Below are 18,491 nucleotides of genomic sequence, written 5' to 3'. Positions count from 1 at the left end.
TTGTGTACGCCACACTACCTACTTTTTTAGCGTCGGCCTGTGCCGCCAATATTCCTCAAGCTTCAATAGGCTCTGATGATGGCCGCCGCCAGTGCACTGCGCGGGCTGAAGCAGCGGGACGCCACCAACAAGCGGCCGCGCGTGACGTCCGCGGGCGAGCAGCAGCCGCCGCCGCCGGCACGCAAGGCGGAGGATGACCTGACGGCCGAGATCGCGGCCGTCACAGCCAAGAACGCGCAGCTGCAGCAGAGCGTGGCGTCGCTCAAGCGCAAGTTCTCGCTGCGCGAGGAGGAGACGCACCAGCTGCTGCTGGGGATCGGCGCGCTCAACGCCGTGGCCGCGGAGCTGGCGGCGCTGCAGCGCGAGCACCAGGCGCGCGCGGCGCAGAACGCGGCGCTCATCCAGGAGTCGCTGGCGCAGATCTCGAGCTGCTCGGCGCAGGTGGACGCGCTCAAGCAGTGCCGCGGGCTCACGGCGCAGCAGCTGCAGAGCTTCCGGCGCGAGTGCGCGCAGCAGATGAACAGGCTCGTGGCCAGGCTTGCCGAGCTCGCGGACAGCGCGGGCCACGAGCCGCTGCAGGACGACGAGCTGGACGAGAACAGGCGGCAGGTGCAGCGCCTGGAGCAGGACGTGTGCGCGTACAGCGCGCGCGTAGTCGCGGACGACGCAGAATCCTGCAAGGGCCTTGCGGACGCCAGCATGACGACGGAGCGGATCAACGTGGCGCTGGCGCAGCTGGACGAGCTGCACGCCGAGATGTTCCAGCTGAAGCAGAGCGTGGGGCAGGAGCACCAGTCGTTCCGGCGGCATCTCGAGGACCTGGTGGCGCAGCAGATGACGCAGATTCGAGAGGTGCAGGACAACGAGACGGAGCGGATCCACGAGGAGATGGACGAGATCAGGTCGGGCATGTGCGGGATTCTGAAAGACTTGCACCGACTGAAGGAGCGGACCAAGTACCTGGTGCCCAGTATGGCTGGCGTAGGCTCTAGAACGTCTCGAAGTAATGCCAATGGACCGCCGCCACTGCAGGCGATGAACTATGGCGATCAGAAGGAGGAGCGACGGCCGACTGCGATCCATCACAGCGCTGGCTATTCGATAACGATGGCGACGCGCCAGTGTCAAGATGAATTGCCGCACTACGAGCATGGCTATGATGACGACTGCTACTGTCCTGGAGTGCTCCCAAGTCAAACTGAAGACCGATTTGTACGCGCAGACCGACCTCGAAGCCCCAGCAGGTCCAGTAACTCTAGCGCGCCCCATTCCGAGGACGAAAACTGGCGCATGATTTCCCCGCCGCCTACAGGTCAACGTGCTGCGCCGCCCTGTGAAAGTCCACACTACTCGTCCCGCTCATCCAGCCTGTCCGGCCGCCTCAGCGTCTACGGAGGTACGCGATCGCCTGCATGTGTACCGAGTCGTCCCGTGCGCCCAGAGCAACGGACGCCAGGACTTTTAGCAATGTTTGGGGGCGCAGTTGCGGTATATTAACATTGTAGTGTGTGCCGTTCTTCGTAGAAGAGCACGTGGTACCGAACGATGAGCCCTCCGCCCAGCAATTCGAGCGACAACTATTGGAACAGCACCGGCTATTCTGGATTGGGGAAGGTGCTGGGTAGCGAAGCGCCTCAAGCTTCGTGGTAGGCTGACCGGTTGTTCCTGTGCTACGCTAGCCAACCGAATGATCCAAGTGGAAGAAAATTTAGCACGTCGCAGTGCGTATGACGAACTTTGGCACCAAGGACAAGTGTTACCAAAGGAAAGCTGAAGCGCCAAGGCTCACCCGTCGGCAACTCGTGAAAGACATTTTTATATATGAGCCTGGAAACCAAACTACAACGAGAACACAAGCACAGAAACGGAAGAAGAGGGATCCATCGCCCGCATATTATCAACGAGAGAGAGTCGAGCGATACAGGATGGAGAAGTAGGTCACGGCTTGAGAAAGCAAACTGTTTTTGGTCTGCAGCGCCGTGAGGTTGCTCATGATACGCTTGTTGATCGAGAGAAGGCAAGTAGGTCATTTAGGTAGCTATTTTCCCAGTGAGCGGCGTAGGTTTTTAGATTGCGCAGGTGAATTCATCTGATCTCTAAAGCCATGAAAGAAAGATCACTTTTAACTGCGCTAACCTTCAACGCTGAATGCGTCATTCATTCCAGATTTTTCCCTGCACAAACAAAATTAATCACGAAGACGGGCACGAGCCGCAACACCTCCGCTGGAAGTACACCGGGCCACGCTTAGCGTTGTTTCTAAAGTACTTCTGGGTCATAAATACTAGTAAAACGCAGAAGACCATCTACATGCCCGACCTCAATTATGCTGTGTAACCACAAATAAAATTGCTAGTAACACTTCCAAGAGTTAACAACTTCGACTACACGCACGGGCACTTGCTTCAGGTTAATAAATTTACTCTTTGCAGAGGTGCTTTGAGTCTAACGAGAGCGAGTCGGGGTCCAAATAAGATGATTTATTGTACGATCCATCTATCTACGAGCTTCTAGCGGAACGCTTCCGCTATTTATCGCTACACCACATTACTCAACTCACGCAACAGGCACAACGTCTGCCCAGCAGTGGCAGTCTCCACGAGAGAGCCCTTGCTGCGACGTAGCAGCCTCGACTCCTAGCCGGAATCGTGGTGCTCAGCACCTAGTTATCACCCTCACCCTTCTTCTTCTTGTCACCGTCGTCCTGCTTTGTGTTGTCACCGTCATCCTGCCTCGTGTCTTCACCCTCGTCCTTCTTGGTGTCCTCACCGCCTTCCTTCGAGGTGCTGCCATCGCTCTTCTTCTTGTCGCTGCTGCTGTTGTTGCCGCCATCTTGGTTCTTGCTGCTAGCATCGTTCTGTTGCGTGTTGCTCTCGCCGTCATCCTGCTTGGGGCTAACAGTGCCCGGCGCGCTGGTCTCGGTCGTCTTGGACGTGTCCTGGCCCGAGCTCTGACTCCCACGGAGAGAGCTCGACGTGGACGCGCCGGTCTTCTCGTCCCCGGACGACTGCTGCACCGAAGAACCGCTCGACGCGGTCGTCGGGGCGGACGAGGACGCGCTGCCGGCGGCGGTTCCGTCCCGCTGGTGCCGCCTGCCTTAGCCACGTTGCCGTTGATGTGGACGTCGCTCTCCGAGTACTGACACAGAGACGGCGACGGGCCGTCGCCCAGCATGGACGGCTCGCCGTTGGCGTTGCCCTGCGACCACTGGCAGATCTTGACCTTCTTGCTGCCGCTCGACTTGACCCAGATGTTGCTGAGCGTGGCCTGGTCGCCCCAGTTCTTGTTGACCGTCACGACGGCGTTGGTCGGGTTCACGACGAGCACGTTGGACATGGACACCTTGCGCGCCTTGCCGCCGCACGTGCCGCACGAGCGGTAGAGCTTGCCGACATCCTCGCCGTAAAAGCCGTCGATCTTGACGGTGCCGAGGCCGTTGTGCTGGATGACCTTGTCGTCGGCCGAGCGCGCGCCGCCGCCCGTGACCGTGGTGACGCTGGAGGCCGAGCCGCCCTTGACGCTCAGCGCGTCCTCGCACACGTCGTCCCACCAGACGTTCTCGATGGTGCAGTCGTGCTTGTCGCAGTGGACGCCCTCCATTTGGTTCTTGCCGATGATGACGTTCTTGAGCGTGGCGCCCGGCTCGAGCTTGAACACGGCCGTGTCGGCGCCGCTCTCGGTCTGGCCCTCGCACGACACGTCGGAGCGCTCGTACGTCTGCATCTTGCCGTCGAACACCTCGCCGGCCTTGACGACCTGCGCCGCGGCGAGTCGGACGGACCCGGCGCTGGTGGGCCACTTGCCGTCGGGCACGGACGCGGCGGTGGCGGTGGCAAGGAGCAGGGCGGCGGATGCGGCGAAGAGCTTGACCATTGTGTGTGCTGTTCGGATCTGCCGGCAGGTCGGTGGGTTGCGGCGGAGAAGGTGAATTGATGAATGAGAGGAGTGGGCGGGTTGGACGGAGGCTGCGATTAACGTGTTGGTGCGCTGTTAGGCGGTTGTTAGTCGGAAGACAGACAGACGGACGGACGGACGGACGGACGGAAGGAGGAGCAGTCAAGCATCAAGCATCCGAGCGCCAGGCCGCCGGATGGCACTTGGTGCGTCTTGAGACAGTCAGTTTTAGCCATCCAGACCCTTTCGTTGACGCGAAAGATTAGATCGGGAGCTTGACCAGTAGCAGTTGGTTTCTCGACAGCCGTGCGGTCACAACTGCTGATGTGCGTGTTCGAGTGGCTTGTCCACCAAATCCGTGACGATCGCTCAAGGTGTGGCGGTGGAGGCCCACAATTGACACTTTGGATTTAGAGGTTGGTATTCGTTGGTGGTGTCGTTCCAATGCGTCAGAGAATCACAGAAGACTACCTCAAAGAGTCGATTCATCAGCCATGGTTGCTCGTTGCCGTCCACCTGCTTGGCTGGCAATCAACCACACTGTTTGACTGTCTCAATGCACCCAGTAGGCAGGCCTACGCTTCGGAAATCTCGGTGTGCTACCGTTCAACTTGAGCTCCTTGGGGCAGCACCTCCAACTCTTACAAGATCGACGTCCAGGCGACGACCCCCTCGACATCCAAAACCTGTCACTCTTTCTAATTAGGGCCCTAACTAAATCTACGACGAAGAAGCCTCAATAAGATATCGTGAGGACCGTGAGGACATTTTCATCTACACTGGAGTGGGGGCAGCGTCGGTGCAGTCCAAGCCGCCGAGCCGACCGTGGCGTTGGCGCTCACCCGGTCCGTCGCCTCCGTGCCGTCCGTGCGAGTGGTGCCCGTGAAGACCGAGACGTCCGTGTCGATGGAGCTCGAGCAGTCCGTGTCTGCGGAGGCGCTGATGTTAGCAGAGCGGTGTGTGCTTGGCACCTTGCACTTGCTGTACGAGCTCCGTACAGCCCGTGTCGGAGAAGCTCATTGTCCCCGTGGAGCCCATTCCTACTGTGCCGCTGAACCCTGTGCAGTCCGTGGCGCTGAAGATCGCGCGGGCCCCGTCCTGTACTGTCAGTAACTATGGGTTTCGTGCAGCTTGTGTTCCGTGGAGCGTAGCTATCCGTGTAGGTGTCCCCCGTGCAGTCCCAGTTCGTGGCGCCGCTCCTGCCAGCGGTGCAGTTCGTCTCCGTGGGGCCGCTCGAGCCCGTTACCCTCATGCAGTCCGTGTTGGTGTGGTGCTCGCGACCGTGGTGCAGCTCGTGTTCGTGGCCCGTGCGGTCCGTGGTGCTGGCGCAGGTCGTGGGAGTGGGTCGTTCGTGTTCGTGAACCTCGTGCTGTCAGCATTGCTGGAGCCTCTCGTGGCGGTGGAGAAGTTTCGTGTGGGTGGAGCAGTTCGTGTTTGGGAATCTCGTGCTATCCGTGGTGCTGCTAACGCCGCTCGTGTGGATGGAGTATTTCGTGCCGGAGTAGCGGCTCGTGTTCGGGGACCTTGACACTCGTGTCGTGCGGAGTCGTTTGTGGCGTCGGAGCAGTTCGTGCGCGTTGAGATTGGGCAGTACGTGTTGCTGGTGAGGCTCGTGTCGGAGAAGATCTTCGTGCCGGTGGAGCTGCCCGTGTGCGTAGATTTCGTGCTGTCCGTGGTGGTGCTGCTGCTCGTGTCGGCGATATAGTTCGTGCCCGTGGAGCTGTTCGTGCTGTCGTGGATGCTGTGCGGTCCGTAGTGGTGCTGCTGCTCATGGCGTCGGAGCAGTTACGTGTCCGTGAAGCCGCTCGTGTCAGCGGAGAGGTTCTTCTGCGAAACGGTTCTAGTCCAAGGAGCCGCCCGTGTTCGTGTAGTTCGAGTTGGTAGAGCTGCTAAGACAGCGTGTCGACATGTAAAGCTCTTATATTTATGAACTGTTATTACTCGGACACCTAAGAATGAAATTGAAGGATTTAAGAGCGCGTCGAGTTTTGAGCCATGAAAATCAAATCGCGAACTGTATCAGCATTGAGAGCACCCCGTCGCTTAGTGATGGTATTGCCAGCAGTCGAGAAAGCACGCTCTGAGGGTACCGAAGAGGCAGTACATCCCAACCACTTACGCGCAAGCGGTGCCAAAGTCCGAAACTCCGAATGGTGCTCTTTCCACCATAATAGTGGGGACGGCGGAGTTTTGTCTTTCTTGTTCGCTTTGGCTTCGCTTGAACGCTCGATATATTTCTCAAGCTCACGCTCGCAATCCCTCTTCAGAGCTGCATCGCTTGTCTCCTGGGCTTGAGAATTCAGCCTTGAAGCATACATGAGATCTTGGAATTGACGACGCGCTCTCTCTCTTGCATCGCAGATTATCTTTTCTGGACTCTGGAAAAGTGGCTGCTCTGTTTCACAAGTCGCTCCGACCGCTGATCGTTTCACAATAAGCATCTCGGCCAGCAATCTATCCTTTGCTTTATTGAATCCCTCTGCTGCGAAAAGTCTCGAGTTGGTCGTGTAGGGATTCAATAGCGCAATCCAGATGATTTCAGCTTCTGTGCGGGAGTCAAAGCGTTCCTCCATTAGGGCCAGAAAACTTTTGCGGACTGATTGCATCTTGGATAGCACTTTTGGTGCATACGACTCCGCTTGCACCGTTTTATATAGCTCATCAAACATACCGGAGTTTTTCAGCACTGCTTTGAGGGACGAAATGATGAAATACAGCGACACCAAAGTTGGATATGACTCAGCTCCGAGTTGATCCGATGCAACGCTGAAAGGGGCTAAGAGCTCGACGAGACATTGGATAGTGAACCACTGCGCTGACGTGGGTAGCTTCAATTTCTTTGTTGAACGATCATCAAACTCCTTTTTTCCATCCGGAGTACCAAGATAAAAGAAAAACCTCTGCAACGTCAACTGCAGCTCCACAAACCGCTCAAGCATTGTAAGCGTGCTATTCCATCTGGTAGGGCAGTCGCCCATGACATCGAGCACATTTTTTCTTATCGGACTGAAGCTTCTCGACACGGTTTGTTGCCTTTTGAGAGTGGTGAAAGTACGTCGAAAGTTTTCGGAACCTTGAACCGTTTTACGCACTGCCTCAAGGTCACTTGAGTTCACCTTGTCCGCGGCCGATTTTTCGACTGCACTCACAAACGTAGCAACTTCATTGCAAAGGTCGTCAATATCGGCATCGCTAATCCATTCGGATGGCTCACACTGAGAGTCGACACATTCCCCTTCAGCTGATCGCTCTAGCTCCTCCAAGCGATTGTCTATCCACCGTTCACGCTGCAAATTAACCCGCGTAGACGCACTCGAATCAACAAAGGCAGCGACATCATACTGGTCGCCTCCCTCACGCGGCAGACCGTCACTTGGATTAATACTATCAGTATCACTATCGTCATCACTGGCATCTTCAACGTCTGCGCTACTTTGGTCTTTACTCTTAAGCAAAAGCGCACCACCAACCACTAGGTGCAGCGAGTGAGCGGAACAGGACATATGACGTAGGCCCAGGCTAGCGCAAGCCTTTTTCATGTTTGAAGCTCCATCTCGCAGGAAAATAGCACAACGCTTCGGGTCAAGGCGCCACCACACGAAGCACTGTACGAGAACTTCAGCGATTGCGTCGCCGTCGTGTTTACCAGGAATTGGGGTCACTTCGAGAGTCCATGAATGCATGTCAAATTTGGAGTCCACATAGTGAAGTGTAAGACTGATAAAGCTCTCGCGCTTGAGTGATATCCAAATGTCCGACGATAGAGAAAAGAAGTAGCACTCATCATCATTGTCCAGCCTAAGCCGAAGCGAGAGGCGGTATTGGCTGCCCTTAGTATGTACTCCGTCCGTGACGGTTTGGCGGGAGGGAACTGTTAGCTGAGTCGTCGCATTGTTCGCAAACCGAATAGCTTTCACGAATCCGGCGTCTCCGACGATACTTATTGGCCGCAAGCAGTACCAACCCATTCAGCGAGGATCGAGTTAAAAACGCTCTGCTCAGAAGCTCCCACTGGGACAAGCACGTCAATTAAATCCCTCGAAGCGGCGTCTTCTTTTTGGCGCCGTTCATTTTCCCGGAAAGCCTTAACTTCGGCGGGATGTTTCTTATTCATATGCGGGCCGACAAAACTTTTGCTTTTTGAGATCGGCAGTTCCTTCTGGCAGCTTAAGCAGAAGAAACACTTGGCGTGTTCACGTGTGAGATCATCTCTTGGCACCTGATCGTGTTCTTTCGCTGCGACGCAAACAATAAACTGCCAATATGCCTTTACTCTTTGTGACGCTAGTGGTGCCGGAAACGCACGCCCTGCCTTACACACGCGAACATTGGCAGCATCAAAAACCTGCGGGCGGGCTTCCGACCGCGTTATCTCCACGCTGAACGTCTTCTTTACGGCCGTTGTCTTCTTGGTATTGCGCCTTGCTTTTCGTGGGGTTGAGTTTGCCAACCGCGGAGAGGTTTGCAATCTCTTCGGAGTTGTTCGTGCTTTCTTCTGTTGCGGTAGTGACTGTGGGATCGATCGTGGTGCTGGCACCGGCGATGCAAATCCACCGACATCCGCACCAACTTGGTTATCCATTGCACCTGGTACGCGAGGCCCCTCAACCGAGACAGCTACACGAACACGAACGTCTCCACCAGCACGAGCGGCACCAGCAATACGGACAGCACGAGGTCCACGAACACGAAACTTCTCCACCGCCACGAGAGGCTCCAGCAACCCTGACAGCACGGAGCCGCGAACACGAACTTCCCCACCAACGCGAGCTGCGTCAGCAACACGGACTGCACGGGCCACGATCACGAACTCCTCTACGAACACGAACTGTTCCACCAACACAAACTGCTCCACCCACACGAAACGAGAGGCCCCAGCAACGCGGACAGCACGAGGTCCACGAATACGGACAGACCAAGGACACGAAGTGGTCGGCTGGCACAAACGCCTTTGCAAAATGGACGACACGGGAATAACCGATGTAAGGTACGGACACGACGAGCTCCAGCACGCCAAACGGGCTTATCTGTCAACAGAATTTACTCCGTCAATCCGGCCAGCACGGGAGTCGTTCTGCTCGTGGGAGATAGCGGGGGGAAAGGATGCGTGGGTCTTTTTGAAGTGCGTCTTCCTCGGCCAAGATGGGGTCTTCTGCTGCGCAGATATCGCTCTCGGTGCGAGGGAATGTGGGAACGGCTAGCTGTCGCTCACGGATAACTTCAATGAGGCAATGAGGTATCACGAGGGCATGAGTTTTGATTGGCTCAACTGATTCCTTTTTGACCAATCACTAGGTGGCCCAGAGGTCGATGTCGGCAAGATGTTGACTCGACGTCGGCTGACATCAACGGACGTCGAGGCCAAAAGACGTGTCCGGACCCTCGACGTCGACAGCTCTATTCGACAGTCGACGACAACCGTGTGCATTTGTCAAGTGCTCGCACCGAATGCTATGGATACTGTAGCTCGATCAGGAAGGAGTATGCACTGTGAAGTACATACCAACATCTGTAGAGTAGTATCTCCTCACGCCATGGTGCTTCGTGGGCGCGTTTCTGCCTGCAGCAAAGCCGCAGAGTAGGCAGCAATTGCTTCAGTGGATCCACGAAGCACAGCGTTGCTTTCAGGAAATTCTTGCGGCTGTATGCATTACAGTACTGAGTGTACGGTCAAACACGTCCACTGTAAACCAGGCGACGAGCGGGAACCCCAAGCGCTAGACCTCTCGGGACACTCCATGGAAATCTGCTGTCACAGTGACTCCAGCAGCAACACGCTCACAGATTCTTTTTCGGTGACGCAATTGCCACCGGCAGATCTATCGTTGCGAACAGCACAAAAACCCACAAACCAAACACACCGAAGCCACCAGCAGCAGGACCGGAAAGCAGCTGGACGCGTGATGTCTGCGTCCGGCCTCTCAATTAACCGGCACGCTGACAGTCGTCCAGCGGCCTACGACCACTGCAAACCTCGATATTAAGCGCGGCACCACGAGCTCTCGATCGATGAATCGACTCTTTGAGGTAGTCTTCTGTGATTCTCTGACGCATTGGAACGACACCACCAACGAATACCAACCTCTAAATCCAACCGCCACACCTTGAGCGATCGCCACGGATTTGGTGGACAAGCCACTCGAACACGCACATCAGCAGTTGTGACCGCACGGCTGTCGAGAAACCAACTGCTACTGGTCAAGCTCCCGATCTAATCTTTCGCGTCAACGAAAGGGTCTGGATGGCTAAAACTGACTGTCTCAAGACGCACCAAGTGCCATCCGGCGGCCTGGCGCTCGGATGCTTGATGCTTGACTGCTCCTCCTTCCGTCCGTCCGTCCGTCCGTCCGTCCGTCCGTCTGTCTGTCTTCCGACTAACAACCGCCTAACAGCGCACCAACACGTTAATCGCAGCCTCCGTCCAACCCGCCCACTCCTCTCATTCATCAATTCACCTTCTCCGCCGCAACCCACCGACCTGCCGGCAGATCCGAACAGCACACACAATGGTCAAGCTCTTCGCCGCATCCGCCGCCCTGCTCCTTGCCACCGCCACCGCCGCGTCCGTGCCCGACGGCAAGTGGCCCACCAGCGCCGGGTCCGTCCGACTCGCCGCGGCGCAGGTCGTCAAGGCCGGCGAGGTGTTCGACGGCAAGATGCAGACGTACGAGCGCTCCGACGTGTCGTGCGAGGGCCAGACCGAGAGCGGCGCCGACACGGCCGTGTTCAAGCTCGAGCCGGGCGCCACGCTCAAGAACGTCATCATCGGCAAGAACCAAATGGAGGGCGTCCACTGCGACAAGCACGACTGCACCATCGAGAACGTCTGGTGGGACGACGTGTGCGAGGACGCGCTGAGCGTCAAGGGCGGCTCGGCCTCCAGCGTCACCACGGTCACGGGCGGCGGCGCGCGCTCGGCCGACGACAAGGTCATCCAGCACAACGGCCTCGGCACCGTCAAGATCGACGGCTTCTACGGCGAGGATGTCGGCAAGCTCTACCGCTCGTGCGGCACGTGCGGCGGCAAGGCGCGCAAGGTGTCCATGTCCAACGTGCTCGTCGTGAACCCGACCAACGCCGTCGTGACGGTCAACAAGAACTGGGGCGACCAGGCCACGCTCAGCAACATCTGGGTCAAGTCGAGCGGCAGCAAGAAGGTCAAGATCTGCCAGTGGTCGCAGGGCAACGCCAACGGCGAGCCGTCCATGCTGGGCGACGGCCCGTCGCCGTCTCTGTGTCAGTACTCGGAGAGCGACGTCCACATCAACGGCAACGTGGCTAAGGCAGGCGGCACCAGCGGCTCGCCGGTCCAGCAGAGCTCGCTCCGTGGGAGCAAGGCGGGCGGTGACAACCCGCTGCAGGACGACGGCAACAACGACAACAAGGGGCAAAGCGGTGAGAGCAAGAAGAGCAAGAGCGGTGGCGACAAGAAAAAGAAAGACGACGGTAACAACGAGAAACAAGACGACGGTAACAATGAGAAACAGGAGAGCAAGGGCAACAGCAGCAGCAGCAACAAGAAGAACGACGGCAAGGGCAACAAGAAGCAGGGTGACAACGATGATGACAAGAAGCAGAGCAACAACAGCAAGGGCGACAAGAAGAACGAGGGCAAGAGTGACAAGCAAAACGAGGGCAAGGGCGACAAGAAGAAGAACGACGACGATGACAACTAGGTTCGCCCTCACGCTTTCGTTGGTACAACCGAGCTCAGCAAGGGAGTCGCTCGTCAGGACCGGCCTTCTTGGTCTGCTGCCATGCATGGTGATTGAGTTGAGTAACGTAGTTTAGAGACAGATAACGTACAGGGAACGGTTCGTTCCGATAGATAGATGTTCGTAACAATTTGGTGGATACAAGAATACAGGTTCATTTAGAATTCATGCGGTATGCAGCGATACTGAAGTGGGGAAAGTTATGCAACTTTGGCAATGGATGGGATGTGTTTGATAAGAAGCGCACCCCATCGCTTTGTGACGGGAAACGTTCAGTTTGCTTCAACGCACCAGACTGAGGTAGATAGTGGGGCAAAACAAAATCTATTAGCAAACTAGTCTTGATCACGCCGAGGAGCATCCGAGTACAATAGTTGCTGTAGACATTGTTAGCTCACTAGCCATCAGTTGAGTCAGCCGTCTTGTGCGCTGTTCTGGGTTTCGTGTGTATCGGCGATAAGCTTCAGATCGCCATCGCCCGTGATACTGGATTGTCGTTGGCTCAGCTCCACCGCGGAATAATGCTGTCGCTCCTCCAATTCTGAGCGAGTGCGTAGTATACAGACGCTGGTCGTGGCCAGCATGTTGAGCGGCTAGCTGAAGTGCTGCATCTTTGCCGAAACCATCCAGGAGTTTGATAATGAACAGAGCGGCTTCTCAGGGGACAGATCGAGATCTGCGGCGTTCTTCATCAGCAAGATGGCACCAAATACAGGACAAATCGGTGGACGAGATGCTTTTTGTAGCATTCTTGCAGTTCCTTGGCCGTACTGGTCATTCTTGCTTCCCCGAAACTGAATCTGGACAGAAGCTGCTGCTTGGTAGATTAACGTCGTGCGGCCTTCACCGTCAGCAACCTTGACATCCCGAACTTCGAGGCAATGCGGATATCGTCGACCATCGCACATTAGGTATTCCGAGCGCCGGAGGAGAATGTAAAAGCCCAGACCGTAGCCCCAAAAAGCACGCGGTGCTGTGGGTTGGCAAAAGCGACGAGGTTGCTGAATGCAACGAGGAGTTGTTGACTGACGGGGCGCGAGGTCGTGACGCGCTAGCTGTCCGTCGGAGTCCCCGAAGCGCGAGGTGGTGTCCGTCGTTGAGCTTGGGTCTGGTACCATATTTGATGCAATGATACCGGCCGACATGGCTAAGCTTTGATTGAATGGTGGCGAATCCAATGCCACTTGTGCGCCAGCATTGTACTGCGAAGAGAGCCAGCTGTAGTGATTGCTCATCGGGGTCATTTCGAGGTAGCCAGATCGGGAGTTGTCGAGAGCGCCGATATTGACACCACTGTTGCCATGAGGACCGATAGGTTCGCTGCGACGAATCTGCCAGGGACCGGAGCTGAAGCGCGAATAACGTGGATCGTAGATCCTCCAAATTTTCTGCGGGACTTCTCGTTCCTGCCACATAGCAACGAGGTTAGAAAACTGATCGAGGCTGGACCCCACCCAGGCGCGAGATCCCAAATCGGCCAACGTATTTCGGGCTCCTGCGAGATGATCGGCCGATACTCGAATGCCGTGTTGGGCTTCGACCGCCCCGAGCACACGGTTCAGCTCTTGTGAGAACGGATTAGAACTTGCCAGTTTGTTGCACCACGATACCGCAGACTGGTTGTCGATGATGCACTTCACGTGAGAGAGACCACGATCATTTGTTGGACTCCATTCAGCACCCCACACAAGAGCCGCCAAAACAACGCTCAATTGCTCGCGAACATTAATCGTGAAATGCGCATCCGAGACGACTGCAGCGGCTTTGCACTTCTGTATCATGTCTTGTTCGATCGTATCAAATTGGACTCGTAGGAATTGACGACGAGCGGGATGAAGCACGCATAATCCTGTGTCACTCGCATCCATGTAGAGATAGACGATAGGTTCCGGCAGATCCCCAAAGAAGCTGGTCGGTACTGATCGAAGCCGACCAAACGATACAAGGTGTTCAAACCAGAGTAGATCTAGCCGAGCGCCGGCACTTAGGACCTTCGACCCGTGCGGTGGCATCTGACGCCACAGGGTTACCACGCGCTGATAGAATGCTTTAGCGGAGTGGATGCAGGAACACACGTGCCGCAGAGACTGCCCAAAAGCTTGTTCAACTGATGTTTTGATGTCGCGTTGGATTCCAGAATTGCACGTATGCGTCCGAGAGCTTTCTCTATCTTGGCTTCTGGCATGGAGACAGTACCTTCCTACGTACTCCACTCGAGCCCAAGAGTTGTTAGCTGCTGCTCCCAACGCGAGAACTTCGAATCGTTAATTGATCTCGGACCGAGAAACGCCATCATCGCCAGACGGAGAGCTGCCTCGGAGAGCTCGAGACGATTATCGATGTCGGGCTCGACGCAAATGTGATCATCAACCCATTCATAAGCAAAGAAGGTTTCCTTGTCCGACGACCGAGGATCAAGGCTACCAGGGCTTTCTAACCCCAAGCGATGCGAAATGGCGCCTTCAAAAACTCCGTAATGGCCGGGCGATCCTGTCCAGCCAAACGGAAGCGCTGTATCGATCACAGCCGCGTTATCCTCGGGAATTTTGCCACAGAACCACCGAACAATTTCTGCGGCCAGCATTATCTGTCGAAAAGCACTCTTCACGTCGCCCTTTACCATCATGATCCGCCGGTTTGGGTAGCGCTTGCGTAGATATTCAATTCGACGGGCGATGGCTCGAACGTGGACGTAGAGTATAGTCGGGAGTTGCGAGCGGTCCGATGCTGCGTTCGTCGATCTCCCCTTTGGATGAGATAGGTCGTGGATGAGTCGGGCTTCGAATTGAGGGTCAAGACCGGCTTTAGGTACACATCCGAACGGGCTAAATTTGACGGTGGGCCAACGCTGATATACATCCGTGTCAACAACCAGATACGTCCCAGCATCCTGGCCGTCACGAATGCTCCGCCAAAGTGCATTGACCGCATCGCGAGCAGACTTGTGATTTTCTGGAACCTCAGAGAAGAAATCATCGAGACATTGACGAAAACGGTGACGAACGCCATGTCGAACAGTGTCAAGGAGGACTTCGCGATGGCGATACCCTCTCGAAAGTACGGCTGACCATTCCACATTCAGTGCCTTATTAGGCCTGCTGTCTTCGGCTGTCTCGTTTCGCCAGATCCGTACTAACTGCACGAGTGAAAGATGTTCTCGACGCGTAAGCTCCGAAACTGCACGTTGTAGTTCCCGGTCGATCTGAGCCGGAGATATACCCACGTGTGAAGTCCGTCGTGTAGCGCAGCACGGAAGTTGGATGCCTGCTTCCCTGAAGAGTGAATTCAGCTGGTCTCGGCGTTTCTGCTCCTCGTTCTGCAACGATGTTTCTAGTGTTTCTCTCACCTGTTGTACGATAGCAGTAGTAATTGCAAACTCGCCGTGAGGAAAGATAGCCATTGGGAGTCATTGATCTTGGGGCATGTCTCGCCGAAGGCCGCCCATGCTCTCGATAATGTACTGACGCACCACGGGTTCGAGCTTCTCTGGGACGAAATGGGCGCGACCGTAACAACAACGTTCTGGGGAGCGGGGAGAGCAACCAGACTGGCTTAAAAACTTGAGGCACACGGATTTCCATTCTGCATCGGTAGTGCCGCGAGAACGTCTTGAGGGACACGACTGCGTTTAGAATCACTGCCGCTGCGCCTAGTCACGGTCCGATCCTGACGTACTGCTTCTTTAAGTGTAGTTGCATTTGCTTCCGTGTGGACGAGATGAATAGTGTTGATGAAATCAGGGTCGTTCTTGGCGAATCGCTGTCGAACGCGTCCCCGGTTATCAACACCCGACACCGCCAGGTCTTCGACTGCCCGACGATATTCATCGAGGACACCATCAAACCAAAACGTGATGAGATCCACCGCCGACGCATTCCACAGGCCCATACCCGTGATGGTTGCTGCAAAACTCATGGCAGCGGTAATAAATTCCTGAGTCGCAGCGTTGTAGAACTTCAGCGCGAAGGCCTGAAGGAGCAAGAACGCTTCGAACAGCTCCGCCATCGTCGTCAGACAGCGAGAGCGAGGTAGATCGACACTGGCCGCAAAATTGTTCATGTTGGCACCTTGTCGACGCCACTTGCGCTGCGCAGTCAGGTCGCACCGCTCCAGGTGAGCCAAAGAGAGACCACGAATGCCAAACGCGAAATCGAAAAGCTTCATCAGGATAGCTGGGTGGGGTGTTATACCTGCAGCAGACGATGACAGCATTAGCTGCATTATTTCTGAGGGTGTCTTACCGGCATAGTCGGGATGGACGATGAGCCCACGTACGGCTTGTTGCAAGCTTGTAGGTCGAAAGTTTGTCCCTGCTTGAGATCTCTCCAGAGCGTCAATGGCCGATGGCATGGCCGGCTCGACTCCTGGCGCACGGCGTTGGGTTGGGCGAGAGTTGATGTCGGCGCTCTCGGCTGGCCGCTTGTTTCGATCCAGGTACTCTGAAATGAAGTATGTCAACGCACGTGGGTTAGCCGCCAGAGTTGACAAGAGTTCTGATTGAAGCTCCCGCGATGAACCCGACGATGGCGGGGGCGTGGGGCGTTCGAGAACGTTTTCGACAGCGTCATCCACGACTGCATCGTCTCCCTCGAGCTCTGAGAGTAGCGCAGTGAGCGCTGAATTCTCAGTGGGAGAAGCGATGGGATCGAAGAGGAGTGACGAGTCACGAGTTCGAGTGCGAGGTCGAGGTCGAGTTCGAGTGCGAGGTCGAGGTCGAGTTCGAGTTCGGGTTCGATCGTCGGAGCGAGGTACGGATCGACGTGTTGGAAGTTGATCCCCGGGATCTTGCGCATTGGCATCTTGAGCGACAGCTTCACGGTAAGCGGGATCGTCAGTGAAACTGGTACCAAGGCTCAGTTGCCGCATTGTGGGGACAGGCCTGTTGCCATCGACGTAGTACGCGTAGTCCACCGCATGCTGCAGACTAAATGTAGCCATCTTTCCTGTAGCCGGGTCGGTCCAGGTGCGCGATTCGGACCCATCCGGTTGTTGGATTACGAGGCAAGACTCCGTTCAAAATGGCAGCAACATCTCTGGAGCCATCACTCCCATAGGTGCCGAGAACTCGGTCGAGCACAGTGACGTTGAAGTCTCGAAGCGCCGCTCGTGTTGTGTCCGCCGTTTTGATTGCTGAATTCTGCATCAGGAGGCAGGTAACAGGAGCGATCTCGTCGAGCCGGTTGGCTGCCATTCGGCTGACGCTGTCGCCATGACGTACGTTGACCGACTTGCCTTGATAGGTCTTGACCATAGACGTAAGTGCCGCGAACAACCCCGCACACCGCCTTGCGTAGAAGTTCGCCCGTCGCTGTATTGGCGTCTTCTTCGGTCACCAGACGATCTTGGAGAGCATTGAGACGGACTTGGCCGTGGCGCGAGGAGTCGCGACAGCATGGTCGGGCCGGGTCCGGAGCACTCGCACGTAAACGTGCTGGTCAGGCTTCCACGACGATGTTGGCAGGAAATCCTCCGGTCGTGCAAGGATCAGCGGTGCCTGCGTGCGCATGAGAGAAGGTAACGTCGGCGATGCGGGGTCTTCGGGACTTGTGCGACCGGAGGCGAATCTTAAAATGATCGTGCGGCTCGAATGCGGCCCGTTCGCGAAAGATCGTGCGGCTGGCGTTGTTCGACTGTTCGTACGAGCTGAAGAGCAAGATCTCGCGATTCTCGCGTCTTCACGTTTCAACAAAACACAGCTTGGCTCCGCCATAGCACCACGGAACAACTCGTACTAGATAGAGATATCTATACATCCAAAGGTGTATGTTACGATAGCGTACGGTAATGATCCTGGTACTGTATACCTCGAGTATCTAGATACTAGCGGAGCATCACGGTCGCTGCGCTCATGTTACTTTAGGGGTCGACCCCCAAAACTATGCTGACCACAGAGTTTTGGACGACGTCCCCACTTGAGGAATTTGAGTACAAAGCCGCTTGCAAATTCTAGCGCTTTATTTCCCCTTTCACGCTCCCCGATTTGCTGGCTATTTTGCAAACAACATAAGTACCATTCATACGTTGTTATTAACGGCAGACTGATACACCTGACCTGTGGTTCGAATGCCAGAACACTTGTATTTTACTTAGTCTGCACGCGTAGGTAGATAACCTGCTTCTTGGTAGCAACAATGGCTCTCTTTTGGCCCGTTCGAGCTCGCCTGCTACTTCGCTTTAAAGAAATCAGACAGCTCCAAGTCCTTCGTGCACGCTAAAGGCGCCGATTATTTGCTCCTTTCTAGTCTGCGTTAATTCACTCATTCATTGCGTTGCTCATGAAAAGATGTTCAACTAAGCAAATGCATTAGCCCACTCAATTACAGTTCTGTTGGGTCGATCTCGGGCGTCACAGCTCTGCTTTGATACCCTACATGCATGTGTGATGGTACGATATCGGGCTCAACTACATTATTTTGAGCTAGTTATCGTTCATTTTATATGTTCCTTATACTGGGAGGACAGCTTTAGCTGGCTGAACAGCCTAACCAATTTTATTTCAGCGGCCGGCCCCCCCCCCCCCAACTTTAATTGGCAAATGTCGCCTGAGTCCATAGTCCACAGATTATGGCTACCGTAACATCAAGGAGTTTGTACGTTTCGTGGCTGATTGTTCCCAGAATGTCGACCGTATCCGTAGCATGGACCAACACTGTAGTGAGCAGTTCTTGAATTTATGAAATTTATTCGGAAAATCATAACTAGGATAGCTCCATTTTTTCGTAATAAGCTAACATTTACTCAAAATCATTGAAATAACAACTAACGGATTGCACTCTTTCCTGTGTCTGTAAATTGACTAAACCCCATGAATCCTTCTTGTGTAAATTTGTATAGCTGGAATGCATGACCTCAACGCGCTCGGCCGGGGGCTTTGCCCCCGGC

General features: G+C 55.4%; 7 protein-coding genes across 7 annotated transcripts; 2 read left to right on the top strand and 5 right to left on the bottom strand.

The window, feature by feature from the left end:
• Positions 1–78: 78 nt before the first annotated feature.
• Positions 79–1,497, top strand: PHYSODRAFT_299565 (hypothetical protein; the record flags this gene model as incomplete). Its single annotated transcript, XM_009526563.1, has 1 exon — positions 79–1,497. The coding sequence occupies one exon, from the start codon at positions 79–81 to the stop codon at positions 1,495–1,497; it is 1,419 nt and encodes a 472-aa protein (XP_009524858.1).
• A 1,165-nt stretch (positions 1,498–2,662) lies between these two features.
• On the bottom strand, positions 2,663–3,873 carry PHYSODRAFT_494771 (hypothetical protein; the record flags this gene model as incomplete). Its single annotated transcript, XM_009526562.1, has 2 exons — positions 2,663–2,776; positions 3,106–3,873. The coding sequence occupies 2 exons, from the start codon at positions 3,871–3,873 to the stop codon at positions 2,663–2,665; spliced, it is 882 nt and encodes a 293-aa protein (XP_009524857.1).
• A 1,991-nt stretch (positions 3,874–5,864) lies between these two features.
• PHYSODRAFT_492443 (hypothetical protein) lies at positions 5,865–6,833 on the bottom strand (the record flags this gene model as incomplete). The annotated part of the gene is made up of 2 exons (XM_009526561.1): positions 5,865–6,155; positions 6,327–6,833. The coding sequence occupies 2 exons, from the start codon at positions 6,831–6,833 to the stop codon at positions 5,865–5,867; spliced, it is 798 nt and encodes a 265-aa protein (XP_009524856.1).
• Positions 6,834–10,400: 3,567 nt separating this feature from the next.
• On the top strand, positions 10,401–11,570 carry PHYSODRAFT_490307 (hypothetical protein; the record flags this gene model as incomplete). The annotated part of the gene is made up of 2 exons (XM_009526560.1): positions 10,401–11,168; positions 11,382–11,570. 2 exons carry the CDS (start codon positions 10,401–10,403, stop codon positions 11,568–11,570), a joined length of 957 nt encoding a protein of 318 aa, XP_009524855.1.
• Positions 11,571–11,954: 384 nt separating this feature from the next.
• PHYSODRAFT_495787 (hypothetical protein) lies at positions 11,955–12,358 on the bottom strand (the record flags this gene model as incomplete). The annotated part of the gene is made up of 2 exons (XM_009526559.1): positions 11,955–12,206; positions 12,233–12,358. 2 exons carry the CDS (start codon positions 12,356–12,358, stop codon positions 11,955–11,957), a joined length of 378 nt encoding a protein of 125 aa, XP_009524854.1.
• Positions 12,359–12,458: 100 nt separating this feature from the next.
• PHYSODRAFT_490299 (hypothetical protein) lies at positions 12,459–13,477 on the bottom strand (the record flags this gene model as incomplete). The annotated part of the gene is made up of 2 exons (XM_009526558.1): positions 12,459–12,986; positions 13,007–13,477. 2 exons carry the CDS (start codon positions 13,475–13,477, stop codon positions 12,459–12,461), a joined length of 999 nt encoding a protein of 332 aa, XP_009524853.1.
• Positions 13,478–13,809: 332 nt separating this feature from the next.
• PHYSODRAFT_329991 (hypothetical protein) lies at positions 13,810–17,115 on the bottom strand (the record flags this gene model as incomplete). Its single annotated transcript, XM_009526557.1, has 9 exons — positions 13,810–14,411; positions 14,489–14,672; positions 15,285–15,799; positions 15,851–16,048; positions 16,132–16,420; positions 16,485–16,526; positions 16,618–16,746; positions 16,828–16,894; positions 16,973–17,115. The coding sequence occupies 9 exons, from the start codon at positions 17,113–17,115 to the stop codon at positions 13,810–13,812; spliced, it is 2,169 nt and encodes a 722-aa protein (XP_009524852.1).
• Positions 17,116–18,491: the final 1,376 nt, after the last annotated feature.

Source organism: Phytophthora sojae (assembly GCF_000149755.1).
Source record: "Phytophthora sojae unplaced genomic scaffold PHYSOscaffold_3, whole genome shotgun sequence".
Lineage (NCBI taxonomy): Eukaryota > Oomycota > Peronosporomycetes > Peronosporales > Peronosporaceae > Phytophthora > Phytophthora sojae.
The sequence above is the reverse complement of the archived record's forward strand: the minus strand, read 5'-3'. Positions and strand labels throughout refer to the sequence as shown.